The sequence below is a fragment of the Rhamphochromis longiceps genome, linkage group LG3 (assembly GCF_057381845.1).
Source record: "Rhamphochromis longiceps isolate RC_006_pf linkage group LG3, R_longiceps_female_GT1.1, whole genome shotgun sequence".
Classification (NCBI taxonomy): Eukaryota; Metazoa; Chordata; class Actinopteri; order Cichliformes; family Cichlidae; genus Rhamphochromis; species Rhamphochromis longiceps.
In genome coordinates, this window is record NC_140559.1 from 43,691,847 (window position 1) to 43,718,806 (window position 26,960).

At 43.1% G+C, this 26,960-nt stretch overlaps 1 protein-coding gene and 1 pseudogene across 2 annotated transcripts in view; one reads left to right on the plus strand and one right to left on the minus strand.

The window, feature by feature from the left end:
* The window catches only part of LOC146674937 (thialysine N-epsilon-acetyltransferase-like), a 37,755-nt gene extending 17,323 nt beyond the window's left edge, over positions 1 to 20,432 (plus strand). The window contains exons 3-7 of one of the 2 annotated variants that reach the window (XM_085402431.1): positions 12,684 to 12,735; positions 18,623 to 18,706; positions 19,782 to 19,883; positions 19,975 to 20,015; positions 20,174 to 20,432. In XM_085402431.1, the coding sequence (XP_085258557.1) occupies positions 12,684 to 12,735; positions 18,623 to 18,706; positions 19,782 to 19,883; positions 19,975 to 20,015; positions 20,174 to 20,341 (447 nt within the window). In that variant the 3' untranslated portion in view covers positions 20,342 to 20,432. Of the gene's footprint in view, positions 1 to 12,683; positions 12,736 to 18,622; positions 18,707 to 19,781; positions 19,889 to 19,974; positions 20,016 to 20,173 lie in introns of both variants that reach the window. The other variant, XM_085402432.1, reaches the window with a different exon arrangement.
* On the minus strand, positions 2,226 to 3,941 carry LOC146674938 (uncharacterized; annotated as a pseudogene).
* Positions 20,433 to 26,960: the final 6,528 nt, after the last annotated feature.

Here is a 26,960-nt window from a genome sequence, read left to right on the forward strand (position 1 = left end):
ACTCTTAACTTGCCATTACTGCGCTGGTAGAGCACTGCTCCTAACCCTGCTTGAGAAGCATCAGTATGAAGCACAAATGGTTGGTTTAGATCAGGGTAGCCTAGGATCGGAGGACTGGCCAGTTTATTGACTAAGTAAGACAAAACCTGATGGTGTGACTCTGTCCATTTCACAGGGGCTGATGAAGGCAACTGTCCTTTAGCCTGTTTGTTTTTCTCCTTCCTTCTCTTGTTCTGTGTTTTTAAGTCCTGTGGGCTACTTTTAGCATTTGTTTGGGCTGCTAGCAGTTCATACAAAGGTTTGGCGATACGTGAAAAGTCCTGTATATAGGCTCTATAATAAGATAGGAAGCCCAAAATCTGTCTCACTTCCCCCACTGTACTAGGGTGTTTCTCTTTAAGTGACATCACGGAGGCGACCTCTGCTGGATCCATACTATGGCCATCTTTTGACACCACTCTACCCAAAAACCTGACCTTAGGCTTGAACAGTTCACATTTCTTAGCAGTAAGTTTGACCCCATGTCTCTGATACCTTTGTAGCACGGCTCTTACATGCTCAACATGGTCCTCAAAAGATTTACTGTGGACCAAATTGTCATCAAGGTACGGTAGACAGATATCATCACGCAGACCCCAAAGACACTCCTCCATGCTCCTCTGGAACTCTGCTGGGGCGGAGCTGAGTCCAAATGGGATTCTAACCCACTGGTATAAACCCCAGGGGGTGATGAATGCAGTGAGTGGCTGACTGTCTTCGTCTAGGAATCCTTGATGATAAGCCTTTCCCTGGTCTAGTACTGTAAACCAGGAGCTACCAGTAAGGCTATCCAACATGTCCTGTATCCTAGGAATAGGATGTCTGTCAGGCACCGATTTGCGATTAAGTTCTCGATAATCCACACAAAGTCTGAGGTCACCGGATTTTTTTCCAACACAGACTATCGGTGACGAATAAGGCGACTTGGATTTTGTGACCCACCCCCTATTGATCAAGTCTTGCAGGTAAGCTTTTACTTCCTGATGCAGAGGTTTAGGCACACTATTGTAAGTCTTTTGAACTGGTGTTTGGTCGTTGAGAGTGATGTGCATCCGAAGGCTAGGAATGCAGCCTACATCATTTTCGTCTTTTGCAAAAGCTTTGCATTCCTCCCTGAGCATCATCCTCACCGCCGACTGTTGGCCACTCGTTAGATGGTCTAGAACTACAGGGGGATCCCAAACACCACTTGTCTCACCTGTGGGGGCTAATGGGACTTCAACACCTGCATCGTCTGCTGTTTTAGTTGTTGGAGTTTCTACAGGTTTTAGGGCAGCTGGGTATATTGCTTTTACGCCCTCAATGTGCCCCAGGACAACACGCGGATCTACAGTAATATTATGGCATGTGGTATTTGTGACAGATACTGGGACCATGGCTGAGTTGCCCCTTTTTACTTTAAACAATACTTCCTGCAAATGAAGCCCCTCAGGCAGGCTGGGGTTCAGAACAGGACAAAATAACATTACAGTGTCCTCGTCAGCCTGTATGCGTGTGCGACAGCGAATGGTAGTAGCTTCACTAGGGCCTAAAACAACTTTACTCCGCCCTGTCTTGACTTGGATCTCTTCCGCAGCTGTTCGATGTGTCTCTATCAACTGGATAAAAGTCTTAGCAGATCCGACGTCAATACCAAAAGCACTACTCACAATATTGGCAGCACAGTCACTGTTTTTAACACCCTGTTGTTTAAGTTGCTCGTTGATGATTTCTTCTATAACATTGTATCCAATAATGGGATCCTGAGCTACATTTAGGTCACTAGAGACCAATACGGGCACTAGGAGACTAGAGCTGGTCGTCTCCACCCCCGTCAGTCTAAACTCTACAGGGACCCACCCCATAAATGGTATCTCTGTCTGATTAGCTGCGAGCCCATTTAATGGTTCTGAACCTAAGAGTTCATCTATCCCCCTGATAGTGGTGTGAGGTAAGTGCTTGACTCTCCAGTTCTCATTTATTACGGTAGCCTGTGCACCCGTGTCCCACAATGCGGTGACTGGTACATTGTCAAAAGTGCATCTCACCATTTTTCGTCTACCAATCAGTTTCACCAGTTTTTGTCCTTGCTTATCTGATAGAAGGTCAGAATATCCCATGTATGACAAACACCCCTTTTTCTCTCTTTCCCTCAAATGTTGTTCAACTAGCCTCACCGCTTTACATACATGTTTGTGATGTGCCAGTGTTGTCCCTGACAGGCTTTAGAACAGTAACTGACAGATGAGCAGCCTGCACACCTCTGGAGTGGGGTGCTGACCGACTCTCTCTGGTGGCAGCAACCACAGCGGCGGGACTCCTGATGTGGCGGTGGGGTCACTGCTGGTCCCGTGGCAGTGGCCCTCTGGCGTTTCCCTGCAGCTGAAGTGGAGCTCGGCATCCTCTGGAGATGTGGCCAGGCTGGCCACACTTAAAGCAGTGGGTGCAGTTGTCTCCCTCTCCGTTGCTCTGGCAGGTCCTGCAGCCTTTCTTCCTCCGGGTACCCGCGGCAGCATCTGATGTCCTCTTTGTAGTCTGCGACTTGCCAGCGTTCAGGGAAGCAAGAACCATCTGCCTCACCTCTGCAACCTCGTTCCTCAGCTCTTTCACCAGGTCGTGCATTTCGGGTGGAGGATGATTTTTCTTGTCTTCCTTGGTGGCGGGGATCTGTGAGCTGCTGCGTGGTTCATCCCTAGTATGTAGCTCATTGATTCTTGGTGGTTTTGTATTGTTCCTCTTTAACTTGTTCAGTCTTTCTGTCTCGAGATTGGCAGCTTCATTTAGTTTCTCAATCAGCATTTCATCAGTCACATCTGGGTTGTCAAGAAGGGCTTTAATCTGGAACTTTATGTTGTCATTTTGCAGCCCAGTACCCACTGATCTCAAAAACTTCCTTTTTACCAGGTCCCGACTGTAGTGTTCTGCTTCTTTGTCCTTGGATGCGTACAGGAGGCGATCTTTAAGCTCAATGGCTCTGAATAAAAAGTCTTGAGCTGACTCTTTTGGATCTTGGGAAATATTTATCAGCTTTTGGTACAAATCAGATGTGTCATCTTCTCTGTAATGTCCTTTTAATATTGTCTTTAACTGTGTGAGTGTCAAATCAGTCTTTATTTCAAGCATATCACGCAGTTTGAGACCTGGATTGATGGCTCTTATCACTGCTTCAATAACTTCTGACTCCCTGTGGCCTTTGCGGAGTCCATTTTCCATCTATGCAGCAGGTTGGTATAGGACAGCCGATCGCGCTGCCCTCCCTCACCTATTTGGCCACAGATGCGAAACTCCCTGCGAATTGTCACCTCTGGTACTTTAGAAGACGGCAGGTTCTGGCCGAGGCTCGGGGCAGCGTCCGCCATCTTGAGTTTCTGCCCTATCGCTCTAATTTCTTCCTGCAGCTCATCATACTTGTCTCTTGCGTCTGAAGTGCGGGAAAAATCACTCTCGGCCGCATTGTCTTTAGCTTTATATTCGCCCAAAAACGATAAAAGTTCCTTCACAAACTGTACAGCATCGTCTGGTGTATAACTGTTTTCCACCTCGTCCAGTTTATGTTCTATAACTTTCATCAGTTGGCGTCTGGAAGTGTCTTTTGTAGGCTCATCTAGCGGTGTAGCAAAGCCTTTCACATTATAACCCACTTCTATGAGCTGATTACGACTTAGCTGGCAGAGTGTGGCGGTGATCTTATCTCGTAGGGCTTCTACCTCCATTGTGGGCACTCACAAGCTTGTCTTTAGTCCGTCAGATTTCAGGTCCGGTGCTTGGAGAAAGGTTTTTCTTCAGCGGTGCGGTAGCGCTAACGTTAGCCGCTAATGGCGCTAACCAGGCTTCTGCTTCACTCTCGTGCTGGAAGTTCTTCAAACCTTCCTCCTGGCTGGCTCGCCATGATATGTTGCAGCTTTAAGGCAGGGATGACTCCGAGAGTTGCTTTCTCATTGCATATGCTTTATTTCACAATCAGATCATAACAAAAACATACAGCAGCTCCTCTCCAACTCCTAGCCCTTTGCTGCGGTGGAAAAAGAACGACTCCAAAATCCCTTCAAGGAACATATGTACAAAAGAGTTTTCCTGACACACCAATGGGGCGTTCAATGCCATCTTGTAAATATGAGTACTCTGGCAGAATAACAGTTCAAATGAAAAATACACCAGAACAAACAAGCAAACAAAAAAGAAGTGTGGGGTACCTTTGAACCAATGAACAAAGTATAACCATTTATACTTTTTAACATAACCCGACCCCGTCAATATGTGTATCTCTCACATATACATTGGTTGTAGGAGGCTACATCCCTTTAGGAGTCAGAGTTCAGCATCACTGCTAGCCACAGTGAAACACATGACATGTATCTCCCCTTCATGTCATATGTCGCAGCAGGTGTTATTGTGCACGATAACAGTCCACTGCTTTTCCATCCATATCACGGGTATCTGCATCTTTACTGAGTAAGGTGCTCTCACCTGGACATAACCTCGCTACATAACATGGGTGCCATTCTCATAACAGGTCATTACACTAACTCTTCTTTATGGCTAACAAAACAGAATTAACATTTCTATTCTTCTAATAAAGCATTAATAAAAACCTGAAAATGTAACTGTTATAACTGCTTTACTGCAATATGTAACATATGACTGTGTCTGCAATATGTAACATATGACTGTGTCTGCAATATGTAACATATGACTGTGTCTGAGCGGCAGCACGGTAGCACGGTGGTTAGCACTGTTGCCGCACAGCAAGAAGGTCCTGAGTTCAATTCCACCATCAGGCCGGGGTCTTTCTGTGTGGAGTTTGCATGTTCTCCCCGTGTTTGCGTGGGTTCCCTCCAGGTACTCCGGCTTCCTCCCACCATCCAAAGACATGCAGCTTGTGGGGATAGGTTAATTGGATAATCCAAATTGCCACTAGGTGTGAATGTGCGAGTGAATGTGAGTGCGAATGGTTGTCTGTCTCTGTGTGTTAGCCCTGCGACAGACTGGCGACCTGTCCAGGGTGTACCCCGCCTTTCGCCCTATGACAGCTGGGATAGGCTCCAGCGCCCCCCGCGACCCTGAAAAGGATAAGCGGAAGCGGATGGATGGATGACTGTGTCTGAGGTACTTATTCAAGTGCTAATGTTGGCTGTCCTAACTTGTGGTAAGTAAACATTAGCTTTTGTTTTCTCATTCTGAAAGGATACTTTTTCACACTGACAGGTGACTGGTCAGTGTCCTCTTGGTCACTGCACTCCATCTCAAGCTGGTGCATCTGCTCTGTGTCTTTATTGTTCTCTTGTGCCTCTGTATCCTTGTCATGCTGGTCGCATTGGTGTTCTATATCGTTCACGCCCAGATTCTCTTCTTCGCAATCCTCCTGGTGTTCCATGTCATTGTCATCACAGAGATCCTCCCTACTGCCTGCTCCACTTTCTGCATTGAACTCTGATGCTTCTGTCCACCAGGACTGTCTACCACATTCCCCTTGTTCTGTTGACAGTCCTCTGATTGCTCTCCATTCATCTTCATCCTCCGAACTGTCCTCTTGCTCATGTCGCTCATGTCTGTCCTTGTTGTTTTTCTGTTTTTGCTTTCCCAGTTCTGCATATGAGTTGACTTTTTCGACTGGCAAGAAGTCACACGGCAGCAGGAGGTTCCTGTGGATGACTCTGACACGTCCCTTGCCATTTTCTGGCTTAATTTCATATACTCGGCTCTCCTTATGTTTCCTTTGTGTCACCTGAAACACCTGGTCCTCCCAGAAGGATCTCAGTTTCCCTGGTCCTCCCTTCTCACCAAAATTCCGGACCAGTACTCTGCACCCTGGGTACAGCTCTGCGCCATGTGTTTTTCTGTCATAGAGCACTTTCCCCCGTCGACTCTCCTTACAGGCTGTCGCTGAGGCCAGTTTGTAAGCGTCCTGCATGCAAATCTTCCACTTCTCAGCATAGTCTTGATGAGAAGGGCTTTGGTCATTAGCTGTGAGACCAAAAATCATATCAATGGGGAGTCTGGGGTTTCTCCCAAACAAGAGGAAATAAGGTGCATATCCAGTAGCCTCGCTGCGTGTACAGTTGTACGCATGGACCACCTTTGTCAGGGATGCCTTCCAGTCTGCTTTTGCTCCCTCTGGAAGGTTCCGAAGCATGGCCAGCAGTGTCCTATTGAACCTTTCTACCTGACCATTTCCCTGGGGGTGGTATGGTGTGGTTCTGGATCCCTTGACTCCACTGTATCCCTCCAGCTTGGCAAAGAGTTTGTTTTCGAACTCTCTTCCCTGGTCATGATGGAGCCGTGTGGGAAAACCAAACTTCAACACAAAGTCTCCAAATACTTTTTCTGCCGCTGTTTTGGCACTTTTATCTCTGCAGGGATAAGCCTGAGCAAATCGTGTAAAGTGGTCCATGGCCACGAGGATATACTCATACCCTCCCTTACATTTCTCCAAATGTAGAAAATCAATGGAGACCAGCTCAAACGGGTACGTTGTAGTGATATTGATCAGTGGGGCTCTGGTGGGCTTGTGGGGACGCTTTTTTTTTTAGACAGCTACACACCTGTGTTATGTAGTGCTCCACGTCCTTCTGCATGTGAGGCCAGTAAAAGCGATCCCGAATGAGGGCCAAAACTCTCTCCACCCCCAAGTGACCCATGTCTTCATGTAGTTCTTTATAAATGAGCGAATGGAACTTCTTAGGCAGGAGTAGCTGTGTTCGGCTGAGTGTTTTCCTGTACAGTAAACCATCCTTATCAAGGTGCAGTTTCTGTTTTTCCCTTGCCAGGGCAGCGATCTCCTTGTTGCCTGCCTGTTTTCTGCCTTTTGGCCACCGATTAGAGATGACATACTTCAGGACTTCCCCGATCACAGGATCCTCTTTTTGTGCATCTCTTAAGTTTGCCTTAGGGATTTCCAGACCTGACATCCCTACCTCCTCACTTTGCTCTGCTACCACAGTTGAGATGTTTAACGGGCAGAGCCAGGGTTCACTTCCCTGCAGCTGAACAGCCAGAGCCTGAGTCACGCTGTTTAGGACCTCAGGTGTCACTGCTTCTGTACACGTTTGTATGTAGTGTTCCATATCCAAGGGCATTCGTGAGAGACCATCTGCATTCCTGTTAGCTCTACCAGGTCGATACTTGATGGAGAACTGGAAGTCAGCGAGTTCAGCCACCCATCTGTGTGTGGTTGCATTCAGTTTTGCCGTTGTCAGCACATATGTGAGGGGGTTATTGTCAGTGTAGACAATGAAGGGTGGTGAATAGTAGAGATAATCTCTAAACCTCTCACATATGGCCCACTTCAGGGCAAGAAATTCCAGCTTCCCTGAATGGAGGTGGTAGTTCTTCTCTGGGGCAGTAAGGGTCCTAGACCCATATGCAATAACAACTAGCTTCCCATTTTGTCTTTGGTAAAGCACAGCTCCAAGTCCCTCCTGTGATGCATCACAGTGTAAGATGAATGGTTGCTCGAAGTCAGGATAACCTAAAACGGGGGGCTGAATGAGGAAGTTGACGAGCTGACAGACCACCTGATGATGCTCAGCTGACCATGCCACTGGGTGAGAGGATGGTAGCTGACCCCCTTGATTCTTTGTCTTTTTGTTGTGTTTTGACTTCCTGTCTCTCCCTTCCCCTGGCTTTTCTGAGGAGAGCAGGTCATAGAGTGGCTTTGCAATGCGCGAAAAGTTAGGAATATAGTTGCGATTGTATGAGATGAATCCCAACAGCTTCCTCACTTCCCCAATGGTGGTGGGGTTCCTTTGTTTTAAGGCTTGGACAGGCGCAATGTCAGCAGGGTCCATGGTGTGACCATCTTGAGTTACCAACCTCCCCAGGAATCTCATCTGATTTTTGAACAGTTCACATTTTCTGGGTGTTAATTTCACTCCATGGCTCTGATAACGCTGCAGGACCTGCTTTAGATCATTTAAGTGGTCCTCAAATGTTTTTGAATGAACAAGGTTGTCATCCAAGTAAGGCAGACATGTGTCGTCCCGCAGCCCTGCAAGGCATTCTTCCATCGACCTCTGAAACTCTGCCGGTGCAGACGACAGCCCAAAAGGGATTCTTACCCATTCATACAATCCCCAGGGTGTGATGAATGCTGTGAGAGGGCGACTTGACTCTTCCAGGAAGCCCTGGTGATAAGCCTTCCCTTGGTCTAAGACCGAGAACCAGGAGCTTCCTTTCAATGTGTTGAGCATATCCTGTATGCGTGGTATGGGATGGCGGTCAGGGATTGACTTCATATTTAGCTCCCTATAGTCACAGCACAAGCGGAGACTGCCATCTTTTTTTCGCACACATACAATGGGGCTGGAGTAGGAGGATTTTGATTTCTTTATCCACCCTCTATTCAGCAAGTCTTCCAGATATTCTTTTACTTCTTTATGAAGTGGCTTAGGCACTGATGTATATGTTCGGCGAACAGGTGTGGGGTCGCTGAGGTGGATCTTAATTGCAGTGAGGGGATATTGCCAACATCCTGTTCATCACAAGCAAAGGCATTACTCTCCTCCCTTAATAGCTGCCTGATCTTCAGCTGCTGTGCCGGAGAGAGATGGTCGAGGGGAACTGGGGGGTCCCATACACCTTCACTGTTGCTTCTTGTTCTGTTTTCCTGTTCCCCAATTTGGCTAGCTGGAGGTGCAGCTGTTGCTTCTACAGTAGGTCTTGTTGTTCCCAACTGTTCTATTTCCACTGCCACTGTGTTGGCTGGGTAAATAGTTCGGACCCTCTGAGTTTGTCCCAAAACAGTTCTCGGAGGCAGTATGATCTCATAAGATTTGGTATTAGTGACTGGGAGGCTAATACGGGACCAGCTGCCTTGCTGTAAATGGGCAATGCACTCTTGCACCTCCAATCCCTCTGGCATCTGAGGGTAGGGGCTGGGCTCGAACAGGACATCCTGACCTGCTGGGAGTGGGCCTGCTCTCACACTACACTTGACCACTCTTGTCTGACCAGGTGGGATACTCATTAATTCTCTCCCAGTTTTCACTCTGCCCTCACCTAGCCCATCGTCTCCACTCTTCATCACCTTTATAAAGACCTCAGCTTTCTTACAGTCAATGGAGAATGCTGTGCTAACAGCTTCTGTTACAGCACGAGGTGGCTCTATTCCCCTCTCTAGCATGTATTCAATCACGTTGAAGCCAATTATTGGCTCCTCCGCCACCCCATCTTCCTGAGCTACTAATACTGGCACGAGAAGCTCTAACTGCGCAGCCTCTTCTGTGAGCAACCTGAATTTGATTTCAACCCACCCGGAAAATGGGATTGGTGTCTGGTTTACTGCCCTCCCATCTAATATACCAGGCCCAATGATTTCAGTTAAACTCCTAACTTTGAGGTGTGGGATGTTCTGTTGTCTCCATTTTTCATTTATGAGACAAACCTGTGATCCTGTGTCCCACAACGCTGTGGTTTTTACTCCCTCAAGCAGGCAGGTGATCATGTGCTTCCTCCCAATAAGATTGAGGAGCTGGGCTCTTCGTTTTGGGGAGAGGAGGCTGACGGAGACCGCTTCATTCCTCTTATCTTGTGTGGCGGCTGCTACTTTTGTCTCCAAATGTTTTATACTGTCCGTCAAGAGTTTGTGAACATCTTGTTGTTGCTCACCTTGGTTTAGTAGCTGAAAAGAGGGTGACGGGCGTGGGTTCACTGTGCTAGCTGACATACCAATCTGCTCTGCCCTGTCTGGAAGTTTTCTCCGGGTGCGGCATCCCCTTGACAAGTGCCCACTTTGTCCACATTTGAAGCAGTGGTCGCAGTTTTCTCCTCTATTGCTGTCCTGACAATCCCTGCAGCCACGTTTGAGACTTGGGCGGTGTGAGGGAGAAGGTCGGTGCGACTCACGAATAACTCCTTTTATTTCAGCTATTTCCCCTTTTAGTTGATTGATGATATCAAACAGCTCAGTTTCCTTGCGTGTCACTGTTGCTGGTGCTTTAGCAGCTTTACCTTTTGTCGAGGTGGAGAATGGCTGGTCTTGCCCACCCACTGCACCAACTGCTGCCTCCTGCACTGACTGTGCCTCTGCTTTTATCTCTCTTACTTTCATTTCTCGGGTGGTCTTTCTGAATTTTTGTTGCCTCTCCCACTCAAGGCTGGCCGCTTCATTTGTCTTTGCAATCAGCACATCGTCAGTGACTGCTGGATCATCCAGGTAGAGTTTGATCTGGTATTTCACATTGTCGCTAATCAGACCTGTGCCAACGGCTCGCAGAAACTTTTTCTGAATCAGTTCGACACTGTATTGTTCATCTGTTCCTGGCTCCCTTGATGATGCTAGGAGTCTTTCTTTCAGCTCGATCGCCCTAAATAGAAAGTTCTGTGGGGACTCATTACTTCCTTGAGTGATATTTATCAGACAATGATAGAGGTCAGTAGAGCTATCCTCCTTGTAGTGTCCCCTCAGTATGGTACGAAGCTGCATGAGGGTGAGGTCCGTTTTAATCTCCAACATATCACGGAGACTTAAGCCTGGGCTTATGGCCCTAACAACAGCTTCAATAATTTCAGCTTCGCTGTGATTCTTTTTAAGTCCCATTTCGATTTGATGAATCAGGTTGGAGTATGACAGTTTGTCTTTCTGACCCCGTTCCGCAATTTGGCCACTGATTCTAAATTCCCTGCGTATAGTCACTTCAGGGGGCTGTGTTGCTGGTGAAGCAGGTAACGGTGATGGACGAGTAGGTAGCTGTGCAGCCAGACCCTGACTAGTTTCTTGGGAGGCCATTCTGTCTGTCAGTCTTGCCATTTCTTCCTCTAACCTTTTTGTTGAGGTTTGAAAACTTAGTTGCAATGCTGCATATTGTTCTTGTAGACTGGCCAATGCAACCGCATCCCTACTGATACTCTCTTCACGTTCCTGTGCAGGGTCATCTCTTTCCTTTAGTTCTTTAACAGTTTTAATTAATCTGTCCAGGAATGTGTGTGCTACTTCCTCTTCCTCCACTTCAATAATTGTTTCAACTGCTTCACTTATTGTTCTGATCAGCGTGTGCTTCTTTGTCTGTTTTCCGATTGAGATTTTAGCTTGTAAACACACTTCTTGTAGTTGGTCTGACCTTAACTGCAGCAAGCTCTCACTTAGCTGGTCTTGCAGTTGCTCCAACTCCATACTGTGTGTGACGATTCTGTAATCTCACACTGCTTCTCAGTAGCACCGCTGATCCCACCGCTGCCACCAAATTTTGTTGCACACTTGGATTAAAATGAATTGAAACCAGTGTGGCTTTGTGAGTTCGCCTTTACTGCATCTGCAAATATATACATGGACATAGCACAACGTTACACACTTTTGCAGTCTCACACAACTCTTATAGGCGCACTGCCTTATGGGTAGTCTTTAAACTCAAATCACTAATATTTCTTACAGTGTAACAATGAAATAAACATAAACAAAAGATAGTGTGATCCACCAGTCTATATCTGCTGTGATTACAGCCCGGTACAGGTATAAATCCACAAAAGTGCCACGAGGTTTCCGCACAAACTAATGAATTAGATCTAGCTGCTAATCGTTAGCATCACGGCTAATTCACATCGCTACCAATAACTTATACACTAATGGCACATAGTGGGGATTAACGGCCAACTTTCCCACATTCTCTGCAACCCCGTGGACTCATCTGTAGATACATTTTAAGTTATTTACCATCTTGTATCTGCTTACCTGCAAATATATACATGGACATAGCACAACTTTACACACCTTTGCAGTCGCACACAACTCTTATAGGCGCACTGCCTTATGGGTAGTGGCTGGGCTTATTTACTCCCGCTAGAGCTGCTCATTTTAGGGGATACTCCCTCTTGTGGTGTAACGGAGGAATAACTACGCTTCCTGCACTATGTCATTTTTGGAGACTGGGGCACACATTATTTTACCACAATCAAAGAAAATACAGATTTGAACAATCAGACCATTTAACTAACTATAATAATGTAACTAAAGATTATGGGGGGTGTCCTGTTTTGTCCACAATGTCTTTCTTGTCCTTACACAGCTCTTCCTGCATCTGGAGCCTGTGAAGGACTTTTTAGTCAGGCAGCACTCCTGTTCACTGCTAAACAGTTACAGCTTCACAGAAAGAAACATGAGAGCAAACTGCTGCTGAAGCTTAACCATCACTTCACTGAGTGGAGAAATGGCATATTTTTTCTAAATATGCAGAAAAAAAAATGCACACCCATACAATTTATGGTAAAGTGAGCAACCTTGTATGTACATATGTTGAAGTTGCCTCGTTTAAATGTTTTCGCTGAGGCTGCTGTGCCATTTGGATCAAAAATGAATACAAAGTTTACAGCATATCTTGTCACTGGAAATGGTTTGCAATGTTCATATATTCCTATGATTTACTGTAGGTATTGGTTAAAAAAGCTTTATGTTGTGAAAAACTGAAATGTGGAAATTAGAATTGTTGTGCCTTATTTTGTTGATGTTTTTACATGTTTATCTATTTTTAAATGTTTGAGAGTATTAAAAACACAACGCTGCAGTTATTATTAGATTACTGAGATATTATTGGATGAACTGTGCTTGTCCTGCTTGTTAGTTTTATTGCAAACAGGCTAATAAACTCCCTGTAAATAATGTTTTTATTGTTGGCTGAGGAACAGTGAAGTCCTAATAAATGATGGCAGCTGATCCTATTTATGATTTTCTCCAGGAACTGGCAGAGTATGAGAACCTGGCAGAGCATGTGAAAGTGACCCAGAAAGGTAATGTTTGTAGCGATGTCTCAAGTTTCTGTCTTGACTTTAAATATATTGTTTTATTTTTAAAAAAAAACATGAAATCCAAGGTGATATCTCAATAGAGGTTCAGAGCTGAGTTATTGTAGTTTTTTTCTGTTATTTATTTAATGTTATTTTGACTATTGTTTTTTATTCAGTTTAGTTTACAGAGTTGATTTTCTTATTTCACTTTAGTTTTTATTGTTTGAAAAGGTTTAGTTTTAGTTGATTATTTATTAGTTTCAGTCTTAGTTTTAGTCTTTTTCTAACTGTATTGAGGACATATGTCAGAGGCCAGATTTAGGAAAATTATTACAGGTATGACAATAAAAACACAAACACAATATCACATCATTATGAAAGCAGTTAGCTCACAGTCTCGTAGACACCCAAAGTCTCAAGAAACACATCCGTCAAAGCAGACAAGTTCTAATAACGTTTTGGGTTTGTTTTTTTTACCACATTTTTACCAATCAAACTCAGAAGTCTAGTTTTTATTTTAGTGAACTTTTTTTTTCCACATCTCACGTTGTGTTTTATGTTTTTGTTAATTAACTATAAGAACATGGTTCAGAGTTTATTATTGCCCTTCCAAAAATCTTTTGTAAAACACAGAAAGAAGATTTTTAATATCTTTATCTGCAGCTGTAAAATAAACTGTGAACCAAAAACGATATTCAGCTGACATTTTGTTAAATGTGTATTTCAGCTGCTTCAGGAAAGGTAAGCTTTGCATGTCAATGGTCATTAAAAGAACAGTACTGAAAATCTTAATCCACCCCTCATTTCTTATTATTTTGCTGGGAAAATGGGAAATGGTTGCAGCAGTTTGTTGAATCATGCAAATACGTCATTTTTCATGTGCCTCAGTAAACAGTAGAAGGATCAACTGAAGAGCACAATTTCTGAAGGCAATGTCTTTCAGGTAATGCTGACTTTGTCACACTTCTCTTTTCTTCTGTTTTTTTTTTTTTTTGCCTGTCCCGTTTGGCTCTTTTGCGATCAGAATTGTTGTCTAAAGGTAAAGAAAGATGCCCAACGGATTTACTTTACCAAATTGACCATCCCAGCCTTGCCATAATGGTCCATTTGATTCACCTTTTATTGTTTATTTTATTTTCACTTACTGAATATGGGACAGACTTGACTGGGGGAAAGAAGGGGAGAAAGAAAGAGGGAAAGAGAAACAGCTGAGAAGAGGTACGGGGGAGAAGGGCAAAAACCAACAGAATGAGCAGAAAAAGAAAAAAAAGAAGAAAAAAAAAGAAAAAAAATGCATAATGTATTTTCTTCTGTTTTTAAAGACACCTTGCACAAAATGCTGAGATATGCCAATGTTTGAGGTAATAGCTCTTTAGAAGTCACCTTGTAAAAAGGTGCAAATAGTGCAAAAAGTTCTATTTTCTGTCTGCCAAATTGTGTTACCATTGGTGGGAGCAGCACTTGATGATGATGATGATGATGATGACAATGATTACAACAGGCTCATAAACTGGCTAAAGTTAGAATTTAAGATAGGTTTGTTGCTAAATTGTCATTCATTCTTAAGTTGCTGGTTCATCCTTTCAGTTACGGGTTTGATCCCTTAAGTTAGGCGCTGTCATGGTCTGGGTGAGCTGTCTGTGTTTTTCTACTACTTCCCTGTGTATTCACCTCTGGGCGGACCACTTGTCAGTCCACCTGCTCAGCTCACCTGATGGAGATTCAGGACAGTCAACAGTATAGTGCAGTATTTAAGAACAGCATCCACATCTCTTCTCTGCCAGTAGCAGGCAGCATTGCTTCATGCTCATTGTTTCTGTGTTGCATATACCTCAGTTTCCTTGTGCCTGTAGTCAACTCATGGGACTCTCACTCGAGTTACCTGCAGCTCCCATTTCCAGGACACTGGTCACCACCACACCAAGACTCTTTGTCACGGATTAACTCCTCACCACCTCCGTGTCCACCTACCTTCACCTCTTCTGGATATCTTGATTAACAAGGTCGGACCCATGCAAACTGGTCACTCTCAGCTCTCTCTGGAGGAGCGGGAACGACATTTTCGCACCCGCGAGTGTTTTTATGTGGTTCTCTCAATCACTACCTCGCGGTCTGCCCAATTGGGCCAAAAGGCTCCACTCACCAGTAATTCTGGGTGTTGTGGCGAATCCACTTAGCCAAAAAAATGGATCGGACATCAATTGGAGAAACGATAGTCTTTATATAAGGCTTCAAAAGGGGGAATGTACAACAAATAAACTGCTCGACATCAGAGCAACATATAATGGCTTCCCAAACTTTCTTTGCTAGCTAAAAAAACCCCAGAGTAACTTTCGTCTACCACAAAGGATTCTGGGAAACGCAGTTTCTAATGAAAATAACTGTTAAATGCTCCCTTTTAGCAGAAAATTAAATCTATAATTAACAGCCCTCACTAAACATGTGACTAACACTTAAATCACTTACAAAATAATCAGAATGCTGTTATCAAACAAAACTGCAATAAAGTTACAACATCGGGGATATGGGCGGGTGGATCTCTAACTCATTTCAAACACCATTTTCTAAAACCTGTGTCTCTCAGTGTGAACCAGACCACTAATTCCCTTCATGCCCTCATCAATTCTGGGGCCAAGCCAAATCTAACAGACACTACGCTGGCCAAGCAGTTGCATTTGCCCCTAATTCTGCTTAATCCCCCCCATACGTACCACGGCGCCGAAGAATCAAGTTTTTGCCCTTATCACCCTCCAAACCAAGCCTGTCTCCCTAGTCACGTCTGGCAACCACCGGGAGATGCTCACATTCTTCACATTCATGTCCTCTGACAACCCACTAATTCTATTAATCCACATATTGACTGGTCTGGGCAAAACATCACTAGCTGGAATGTCTTCTGTCTTGCTAATTGTTTAGTTGCTAACTGTTTCACCTCAGCATTTCATATTTCAATGTCTTCTGGAAAACCGGTTGTACATTAAAGCAGATAAATGCTTTACGGCATCCTGGTTGAGATTTTTTTTCTCACACAGTACCCCAATTCACCTCACAAATCAAAAACGCTTTCTGCTTAGCTCTCTGGCCCATCCAATCTCAGCTCAGGCTACCACAGCCAGACCGAGAGACTCAACCTGGAGCTAGAGTCCACTCTCTGCTGCATCACAACACATAATCTGCCAAAATGGTCATCACACCTTCCATGGGTTGAGTATGTGCATGATTCCCTCATTTTATCTACAACTGGTTTCCCCTTTTGAAGCTTCTCTAGGCTGCCAGCCGAGGTGGAGCTTGCCATTCCTTCGGTCCAGCATCATATGCAATACTGTCACGTCTGAACACGAACGCAGGGGGCATTGCCCACCTGGAACCATCAGTCAAGTTACATTCAGAGCGTATTTCCAGGATGCTGGTTGCCACAACAAGACTCTTTGTTCTGCTTCTCTGTCACTGATAAACTTCTCGCAACCTGCCTGCCCACCTGCCTTTGTTTCTTCTGGATCTCTGTATTAACAAGGTCAACTCTCTCCACTCATTCACCTTCCAGGATGCTCACCCAGCCATTTCCCCTCCTACCAGAGCCATACTCACTCCACCTGCCAAGTAAGACACAAATCCAATCATTCCCACGATTATCAGTCTTTGCCTCCCTCACTCCCTTCCTAACCACACTTTCCATCTGTCCACACTTCCGCTACTTCAGATCCTCCCATTCCTTCCTTGTAACAATTTTTCACATTTACTGTATGTTCAGAAACAAAGCTAGGGAGAGAACCATTTTGCTGTTTCATGTGTTTGAATCTACACTTGGATCCACATCCACATACTGGCCTCTGAGCCCCCATGACAAGTGCCTTTTTTGTTTTTGCTTGAACGATTCAGTGTTGAAATAAAATCTAAAATTCCTCTGAAAATGCCCAGATATAACTCGACTGAAAATTTATGAAAAAACAGCGAATGTAAAAGATAAATTTTGACTGACCTTCAGAAAGCTTGGAGAACTATTGCTCAAGACCATTTAGAAAAGAAAAATTAAAGAAAATCTTGCTCCTTGGAAGTAAAATACTAAGGAACGAAGGGTGGCTCAACACTTTGGCACAGTACCATAAATAACACCCTTTGCCAAATGAAGTTCAATGACATCACATACCCAGAATTGCATATTAATTTTGTAGTAATGTGAACTTTGTAATATCTGGTTTGTAAGTCTGGTTTAAGCACGGCAGCACGGTGGTTAGCACTGTTGCTGCACAGCAAGAAGGTCCCGAGTTCAGTTCCACCATCAGGCCGGGGTCTTTCTGTGTGGAGTTTGCATGTTCTCCCTGTGTTTGTGTGGGTTCTCCCCGGGTACGCCGGCTTCCTCCCACAGTCAAAAAATATGCAGTTAGTGGGGATAGGTTAATTGGTCAATCTAAATTGTGAATCTGTGAGTGAATGTGAGTGTGAATGGTTGTCTGTGTCTCTATGTGTTAGCCCTGCGACAGACTGGCGACCTGTCCAGGGTGTACCCCGCCTCTTGCCCTATTACAGCTGGGATAGGCTCCAGCGCCCCCCGTGACCCTGGAACGGATAAGCGGAAGACTCCGAAGTCTGGTTAAAAACTCCACTGCTGTCTCCTATATCTCAACAGGTGCACTGTTGATAGGTTTGTAGCTTGAACCTATTCGCTGGAACGTTGAAGGCAATATAATTACACAGCAAAGCAAGACACGAGTAGGCAAAGTTCTTCATGTTTCTCGTGCACGGGAGAGAACCGGACAAACGCCATTCCTTCGCTTGACCCCAGTTGCTCTCGTTCGTTCTCCCGTAACACTGTTCTTTTATTGAGGTTACATGAATATGCATAGGTTCATTAACATAATATGTTAATGAACCTATGCATATTCATGTAACCTCAATAAAAGAACAGTGACGTCTACATACAAACAAAGAGTATCGTGTGTGTGTGTGTGTGTGTGTGTGTATGTGGTGTGATTTGTGTGAGGTCAAGATGTGACCCTGTGAAGACTCCCCAAAGCTGGTGCCAGGCGTCTAGCAGATCTATCTAAACAAAAGGCTCTTATACTTAAAGAGATATACGTGTGTTTGCTATACCATATATCAACAAAGAGAAGATAGGACCTCTCTGATGTTCCTAGACTGTGGGTGTGCATTCTAGTGTGGAATACACACCAAGCCTTTACAGCCTGCTAAAGATCACAGTCCTATCACTACACAATTGATTATACACCTCTAAGCATATATGGTTAAATATTTCTAAGCATAAATGACAATCAACAATACAAAACCTAACAACTGTATTGCCAAAGAATATTAGTTCACTCATCCAAATCATTCAGTTCAGGTGATCAAATCACTTCCATGGTCATGGGTGTATAAAATCAAGCACCTAGACTTCCAGACTGCTTCTACAAACATTTGTGAAAGAACGGGTCATTCTTAGGAGCTCAGTGCAGTATAGTTCCGTGATGGAATGCCACCTGTGCAACAAGTCCAGTCATGACATTTCAACATATTCCCATATTCCACTGTCAGCTGTTTTTGGTATTACAACAAAGTGACTGACTGGGCACCAGCATAAGAACTTGACTGACCTGCAAAGTCCTGAAGTCCTGACCTTAAACCAACAGAACAGCTTTGGGATGAATTAGAGCAGAAATTCTTTTCATACTTTCTCACACTTCCTCATTCCACCACTAAGTGTCTTTGCCCTCTTTATTCTGTCCAAAACACCAGTTTTGGTAGTACCCGTCAGAGCTACAACTGTAAAAGGTTCTCAATGTTAAATATAAATTAAATGTCCCCGTTTTGAAAATATTCTGTAATGTGTAACTTTAATGTCAGTAAAAAAAATTAGATCTATTATGTTTAGTTGTCTGTAATTTCTTTTCAGACTTGGAGCAAGATGGCTTTTCCAAGAACCCGTTCTTTCATGGCATCATCGCTGAGGTGCCAGAGCAGCACAGAACAAAAGAAGGTGAGGAAGATCATCTTACACAGTTTTCACACACACTGTTTCAAGCTACTATCGAACAACTCTAACCCAGTTACTTACTGTTAAGTCAAATTGTTGAATGTGTCATTGTGTTTCTTAAATTTGTGAAGTCTTAGTTCAAGCAGTAGGATCAAAGCCATTCCTTTGATCCTGACCACCTCTCCAGCCACTCTGTGCTGGGGGAGGTTTTATTGCAGATACATCCTCTCTGAAAGATCTGTTTCTTGTGTTGTACGCTTCCTGCTTTTATGGTCCTTTTGGTGAGCAGGAGGTCACACAAACGCAGGACAGCTGCTCTTTGAAGGATTTAGGATAGAGACAGGTGATGAGCATTATGCTCCACTGCCTGGTTCTGACCAAACCTTTCCCTTGTTAGCGAGATAAAGACCGGTTGAAGATGATCTGTTATGTCGTGTGTTCTTCATGAGGAATAAGTCTCTAAACTAGCGGGGCATGTGGAAACACAGACCCAACACTTACACAAACTCGAAACTGATGGGTAATTGTTAAATAGAAGAAACTTTAAAATGAACCTATGCTGTCTAAAATCTTAACAAACTCCTAAAACTACCTAGCCAGCACTGATCTAAAACGCTGCGGAGCAAGTATGTTTAGGATAAAACATCAGCATGTAAAAAATCTTGTCCCACTGAGAAATTCAGTTCTCTGTAAAATAGAATTTGTGGTTTTCAGTGCACTGACACTAAGTGTGCCTCTAAGTTTTAGAGGGAACATGAAGTCTTTGTCGCTCATCAGGGAAAGACAATACGAGAGATAGTAAACAGTCACCTTCTTGTGAGGTTACATTTATAAAGGCTGTTGCACATTAAGTTTGAGCAACACGACAAATCCGATCATTTTTTTCACTGATATAAAGGAAATGTTACATAGTTATGTGTTTACAATAAAACATTATGTTATTAATAATCAGTGTTCTGAATATTCACCGACATTAACTCAATCGGAAGGAACAACAAAACAAATATAAAGATTTAAGAATACTGAAGCTGTTAACCGTAAACTGTAAGCTAGCTTACTGATATTTTTCTTCTTTCAGGACACAGGAAGGTCGGCTATACACTTTACTTCTATTCCTACAGCTCGTTTGTAGGCAGAGCCATTTATATGGAGGACTTGTACGTGATGCCTGAGTTCAGAGGTACAGTACAGCCTCTGAGAAGATGTCACATCATCGCTGTGCATCTGTATTTGCACGAAATCTCAAGTAATGCACATGATCTGTCTTTCAGGGAAGGGTGTTGGTAAAGCACTAATGAGCAAGGTGGCACAGGTGAGTAAAACGTGTGAACACTGTAGAAGATAAACCTTGAGGATTTTCCTATTTTCAATATTTGCACAAAAAAATGATGAACAGTGTCTCAGAGGTAGCATACAGATCTCAGCTCAGCAGTCATTCCTGTCTTCCTTCTTGGTTTTGCCCTCCTGTAGCTGGCTCTGGCTGCTGGTTGCCACCAGCTCAACTTCACCATCCTGAATTGGAACAAACCATCGATGGACTTTTACCTCGGCCAGGGCTGCTTCGATGCCACTGCTACCATAGGCTACCACTGCATGCGCTGCGAGGGGGAGGCGCTGAAGCAGCTGACTCAGCTTTAAAACAACCCTCATGACTTTGTGACCTTTGCAGCCATGAAGTCAGCCCACGCATTGCAGGGATGGAGCACCACTCAGTGGCCTCTTTCCAAAACTTGACAACTTAAGCTGCTACCACTACATAGGTTGTCTAAAGGTCTGTGCTCATAGGCTGACAGTGCAGCACACCTTTTAAAATGAATATAGTTGAAATATGTTTATATCCACATAAATGGCATAAAATTGGTTTTCTAACTTAGTTGCACTTTTACTCTCAGGTAGTTGATGTTCCAGTCATGAGAAAATGATTTTTATAATAATGTGTATAACATCATAGAATAAAGCTGATTTTATACATTTCTCCTGAGTATGTTTTTGCAAATACTTTTTGACATCTAAAATTATTGATTGATTGAAAATGAAGATAACACTGTTTATATTGTTTTTTACCTTTATGCTTTGTGTGAACAACTAAGGTGTGTTGCTTATGAAATCCATGAAGTGCCACAGAGAAAATTACATTTTATTTATGTAATTAACACATTTTGAACTCTTAAAGAAATATAACAAAAGGAAAGACACCCAGCTGAACTAAAATGATCCATGTAGCAAACAAAAACTGTTGGGAGCCGCCACCCTTATATCGCCTTTGGGCTTTTGGAGCCTTGACCTGACTTTTAAAAAATAATTGGGAAAAAAAGCACTATGCTGCTAAAAAATTAAAAATAGATATTTGCAAAATTCTGCCTAAATGTGTATTTTACCTGGTTAATGTGCGTGGCGGGCGTGGTCTGCAGCGCCGCTCCAGGGGAAAAGGACGCACCTGAGCGGCACCCGCAATCACGCCTCGCCGCCTTAAAGTCTGTGCTCTCTATGCTGTTGTTGGTATGTGTCGGGCTGTGAGCTGAAAAGCTACAGCCGGTGTTCCAGATCAACTGGCGTTTAGATCAACTGGCGTTGGTCGAACAGATGTGTGGCAGTCTTGCGTTTCAGGAGCTGCTACCGACAAACCAGCAAAAAAAACGCCAAATGTGTCATCTGTGACACTTGTGAGGTTAACACACTCCGTCAGTCTTGATGCTGTTGAACAATAATGTTTAAAAACGTCGCGAGTTTACCTGGTGATATCCTCATGCGCGACGCGATCGCGAAAACAGCAAACAATTAACACCACGCCGATGTTGTTCACGGGACAGCAAGAGTAAACGATCGGGAGACTCGTCGTTATCGTCCCCCTCGCACGTTTTTATTTCTCTGGTTTCAGCGTTTTTGCTGCACAACTAAAGCGAGCAGTTTACTTTGTGCACTAACATGGACTCGAATCAACCAGCGCCACCTCTGGCCAAGTGCCACAGCCTACAGCCAGATCAACTTGTGACACACATCTGCACCACGTTTGAATTCGTTTCATGCACAACACATTTGTACCTTTCAATTTTGTCTGTTTGTGCGTCATGCAAATAAACCTTTAAAATGAATGAAATGATATCATGTATCTATTTTGGACCACATTTGTAAAAAAATTCCAAATTACATACACAAAGTCATAGGAATCACCACCCCTGTTCATCATGATCTTAATATTTTGGCCCATAAGAAAAACGTCTTGAACAAAAATGACACATCAATATTTCATTAGTGTTGTCGCATCACATCCTGTAAGCATCGTCTGTCTGTGTCTTTTCTCTGCAAACAAACATTTTAGAGGTGGTAGTTATATACAGTCTGTATAAGTGTGGTTAATCCAAATAACATTTGTAAGGAGATGGCAGTTACTGTGAATTTACAGGAGTTACACAGTGATTAGTAATAAACAGTCTCCAAAACTTTCATATGATCTTCAATTTGGAATCCATCTACTGACTATCACATAGCAGCTGGAGCAGTCTCCAATGGAGGTGAGTCCACTGCTGCCACCTGTGGCCAAGAACCATAGCCTACTACTAGATTAACTTGTGACACACATCTGCACCTGCTGCTATGATCACATTGAGTAGAGGCTGAGTGGCTGCACTTACCCCTGGTGCATCCAAATCTACCCACAAACCTGTTGAAAGACGCAATGCCAGCAATGTGCAGCCTGACTCATCCTGATTCTAGATGTTCAGCACACACACAGACACAGAGGTACTGTTTAAGGTTTAGTTTTAACCCGAGTCACTGATCATTTACAGTATTACAGAGTCTGGCAGTCTTTGCAAGATGTACACATTACTGTAAGTTTGTAGCTGACTCTCAGGTGTGACAGGTGTGCCAGCAGGAAAGAGGCTCAATAAACCTGCATCCTGCGGTTTGTCATGCAGGATTAAAAGAGCCAGGCTTTGTTCACACAGCTAGGATTGTATTTTACACTGACCCTGGGTCAGTATAAGTGTCATACAGTTTAAATGAAGCACTGAAACTGATGCATTGATGCAATGAAGCTAATTAGGATATTTACTGTCAATCTGTGGCAGCGATAAATCACTTTACTGGAAACTTTATTAACTAGTAACTTCATTAGTCCATAACAGAAGCTAATATTTCTGTCCTAACGTGGTTTAAAAAGTAACAGCTTTACTACAATATAATCTAATGCTCACACCATAAACGTTACCACATTAACATTTTTGACACTCACTGACTTTTAATAGTCATTCTATAAATGCTGTCCATTTAAATGGTCTTACCTGTAAACACTGCTGTATTCACCGGATTCCAGCCAGAGTGGATTCTGGAGTCTTTCCACGCTCCTTTTAGTGATCCTCCATCTGGATGGATGATAACAACCTTCTGAACAAATTAGCAGGTGGAGATGGCCCATATCTATGGGACAGATTTGTGCTAATAACGCACATTGTATGGACTGATAACATCCAAAGCAGGTATGAATAAAGTGAATAAAGTCACCCAGTCACTAGCTGTGCCATTACCCAGCATACATCACTCCCTCCATCAATGCAATAATTGATACAAAAGTAAATGCCTGTAATTAATTTATCTGCTTTTTCTCAGGTAGTTGTTTACATTATATCATTTATTGTGTTCAGTATACGTCACTACAATGTGTTTTCGGAAATATCTAAATATTTCAATTAAATTCAATTTTATTTAAATTTAAATTTAAAATTTAAATCCCAATGATCAGGCGACAGCTCAGTTCTTGTCCAAGCAGTTCATCTTTACCAACTAAAAGCTGTCAAACCTAAAATGAGGACGTGGGCTCAGCTTTCAGAAATTGTTCTGAAAGCGAATTTAAAACTGTGGCTTTAAAATGTTTATGAACTGTTACTCTGAGCTGTTGTTTGTATGTCCTTACCAAAATGGTTACTGCAAAGGACTGACCTGAAATCTGGGATATAATGCTTTTGGGGTTTTTCTTTTTAGGCTTTCATTAAGTCCTCTAGTCTATAGTTAATATGAATGACTACATGGAAGTTAATTTGAACACAGTTAAAGTTATTTAACTCTTGCAACCAAGCTGATTCTTTTCAACATCAACATATTAAAACTAAAATAAAGCACCACCAGCAGTTTTATCAACTAAAGCTTATTTAATTACATTTAAAAGTCTTGATGGGTTTATCAGTGTCAGTTAGCATTCCACATATCACATTAGTACCTCAATCAGTCTTTTTTCTAATAAAAGGACCATTAATCACAGATACCGGATATACTGCAGTTCATATAGTTCACGGAGTACCTAAAAAGTACTTTTCCTACTGCCACAAGGTGGGGCTGTGCACCAAATGACATGTGAACTTCTTTTAAGAAAGACATGCACTAACCAGATATCATTCAGCTTTTGATGAAAGAACATATTGTACTTTTGTTCTTTAGAGGGAAAATACAGAGGTTGTTTTACAGCCAGGAAAGTTAAACAGTGAGAAACCAAATAATGACCTGAACCAGACATTAGGCTTCAATATAAACTACAAAAAAAAGAACATCTTGATGCATGCTCAACCATCCAGGTAAGTAAATCTCCAAAAGTTGATTCTGCTGCACACATGAAATGTTTGTTTTCATGGCAAAACCACAAACACAGACAGTCATATCTCTGTGTTAAGTCTCCCTTCTTTTTCCTCTGATTGCTGCCAATCGGTTATCCTTTCACCTGTTTGAATGAACAGTAAACACTGAACCTGTCAGGGTCCTGGGATCCCTGAGCAGTTATGGACTAATATTATAATATATATTTTGTATTGCTGTCCCTCGTTATCCCTGCTTGTGTGTGTGTGTGTGTGTGTGTGTGTGTGTGTGTGTGTGTGTGTTTCTGCGGGCGCCTTCAGGCCTGGTGGGTATGGCCCTGCTGGCGGACTGGCCACACCCGAAGCCACACACCTGCTGCTGATCAGGCCTCGTCGGGGGAGCTACTTAAGAGAGTCTTGGAGCTCCCACTGGCGTGGGATCATTTTGTGAGACTTCCCGTCAGTTCTCCAGCTGGTCTGTTTGTGAGTGTGAGCTTACCAAGTGAACTGAGGGTACTAACTACTGCCTCTATTTTCCCAGGAAGGATTGCTGGATGAGAGGGCAGCAGACACAGAGTGCACTGGCACGAGGGAGCAGACACATGGGCACAAACACTGGGAGAAGACACGGAGTGGAAGTCGGGAGCACACGGGGATGTATTATTGTTGTGTATCAGTTCCATCACTGTAAATAAACGCACTGCTTGTACATAGAGCACCGCGCCTGGGTCCTCCTTCCCCACACCCCCCACGGTTTGCCATGCCCTCTGCACACACCAGGCAATGCTGCTAAAATTCTTTATTTATTTAATCTTTATTACTTTCGGTTTCTCTCCAGCAGTAATCGGAAGGCATGTGACTGCAGATTAACGATCATGATTATTTTATACATATTTTACTTAAGCCCTCATAGTGCTCCTGAGAGTCCAGGTTTATTTTATGATTTATGGGTTTTATTGCACTACTTTTGGAACATTGTACCATGTAGTCATCTTACTCTGAGAGTTTGTGGGCTTATTGTGTTGCTTTTGCCACTGTTGTGTTCTGAATTTACATGAAACTAGATGTTAAAAAGTTGTATTATTTATATGGTTATACAACACAGCTAATGCATTCTCTCATAGCCATCATTTGGCACAACAAGACGGATGTGAAGCAGACAAAAACCCAGAAAAATACCAAACATTGTTGTGGTTACATATGAGACTGATGAGGGTGTGTTAGGTAATTTCCAGTTCTCATCTGAATGACAACATTTGATTTAATAAGGAGATTTTTTTCTACAATGATTTTCCAGGCATTGTGATCAACATTACTGCCATGGGGCAACTTCAAGCTGGTGCTCTGCAAAACCAAGCTGCAGCATTATTTGGAGCGAGCCCCAGTACCATCTCCAAATGCAAGGCCAAGTATAACAGGGGAATGTCAGAGACAAACCCCAAAGTGAACAAGTTTGCTCTCAGTGTCAGCACTGAGGAGAACTGTAGGCTGTAGCTACAGATTTATGGTCATGGTTTGCAGGATGATCTGGCAGACGGCTCTCTACACAGTCAGTCACTGCCCTGCACTCAGACCTGTCTGTATTGTTATTCCCAAAATGATTCACTGGAACCAGAAGATGTGGTGGAACATTATATTCTGCAATGAGTCCAGATTCTGCCTATAGCAGCTGGATCGAAAGGTCAAAGTTTGGAGTTGTTTAGCATTGGCTCAGAAGATTTGATACTCACTCTGCTGCTCAACCCACAAATTAGTTTTCCTTTATTGCCAAGAAGCACAAAAAAGAAATAATTAACCAGACCCAAACACAAATTTCCTAAATCTTTTGCTGCGTTTAGCCCGAATCACGCAGTACAAATGATAAACACAGAATAGAAATGGTCACCCCGAATTCCCTAAACCTTCGTGTTACTTGTATTTTTAATTTCAGGGATACTTTGTTTTGTAATTTGAAATTAAATTATGTAAATGAACTGCATGTTTTATTTACTAAATTTTGATTAAGCATTGATGCCAACTTAAAATGAAACTGACAAGATATTGAAACTGAAAAAAAATTATTGTAACTGAAATAAATGTACTGAAAAATCTTGTATTGAAACTGAAAAAAATAAAACAATTGAAACTATAATTTTTTGTTTTGCTTAAAATTCTCTTTGTTCAGTTTCAATCTGCTGGTTCTGTTTTGTCTTCTGGGGGCGCGCTTGATTCCAACCCACATGTATTTGCATACATTATAGAGGCCACTAATGCTTACCAAGCTGCCATCTTTCTCTCTTCACCTCTTTCATTAGCTGCTTCATTTTCAGGTGGGACCCTCTAAAACAGGTAAGTAATCATTTTTTGTCATCTTTCTTTGGTATTCCACTGGACTGGAGTTTAGTTTAGTTTTTTAGCTACATGCTTTTTCCCCTCTCCAAAGCAGTTACTTGTTCTTTTCATTTAAGAATACAGCCCACATTATTATTGAATTTTTCCTGACTGCCTTCAGTTGTGAAGTCTTCCTGTTCTCCTCTGTGTGGCATAGGCTCTAATTTTTGTTAGTAAAGTGTGAAATTTCCTGAGTTGTCTTTCTTTTCCTTTAGTGAGTTGGGCCTGCTGAGCCTTGTTTACAAGATAGGGGAGGGTAGAAGTGTTTTCACTTCCTGCAGAGTCTGGCTAATTTGGTCCGGAGGGCATCAACAGTGAAATGG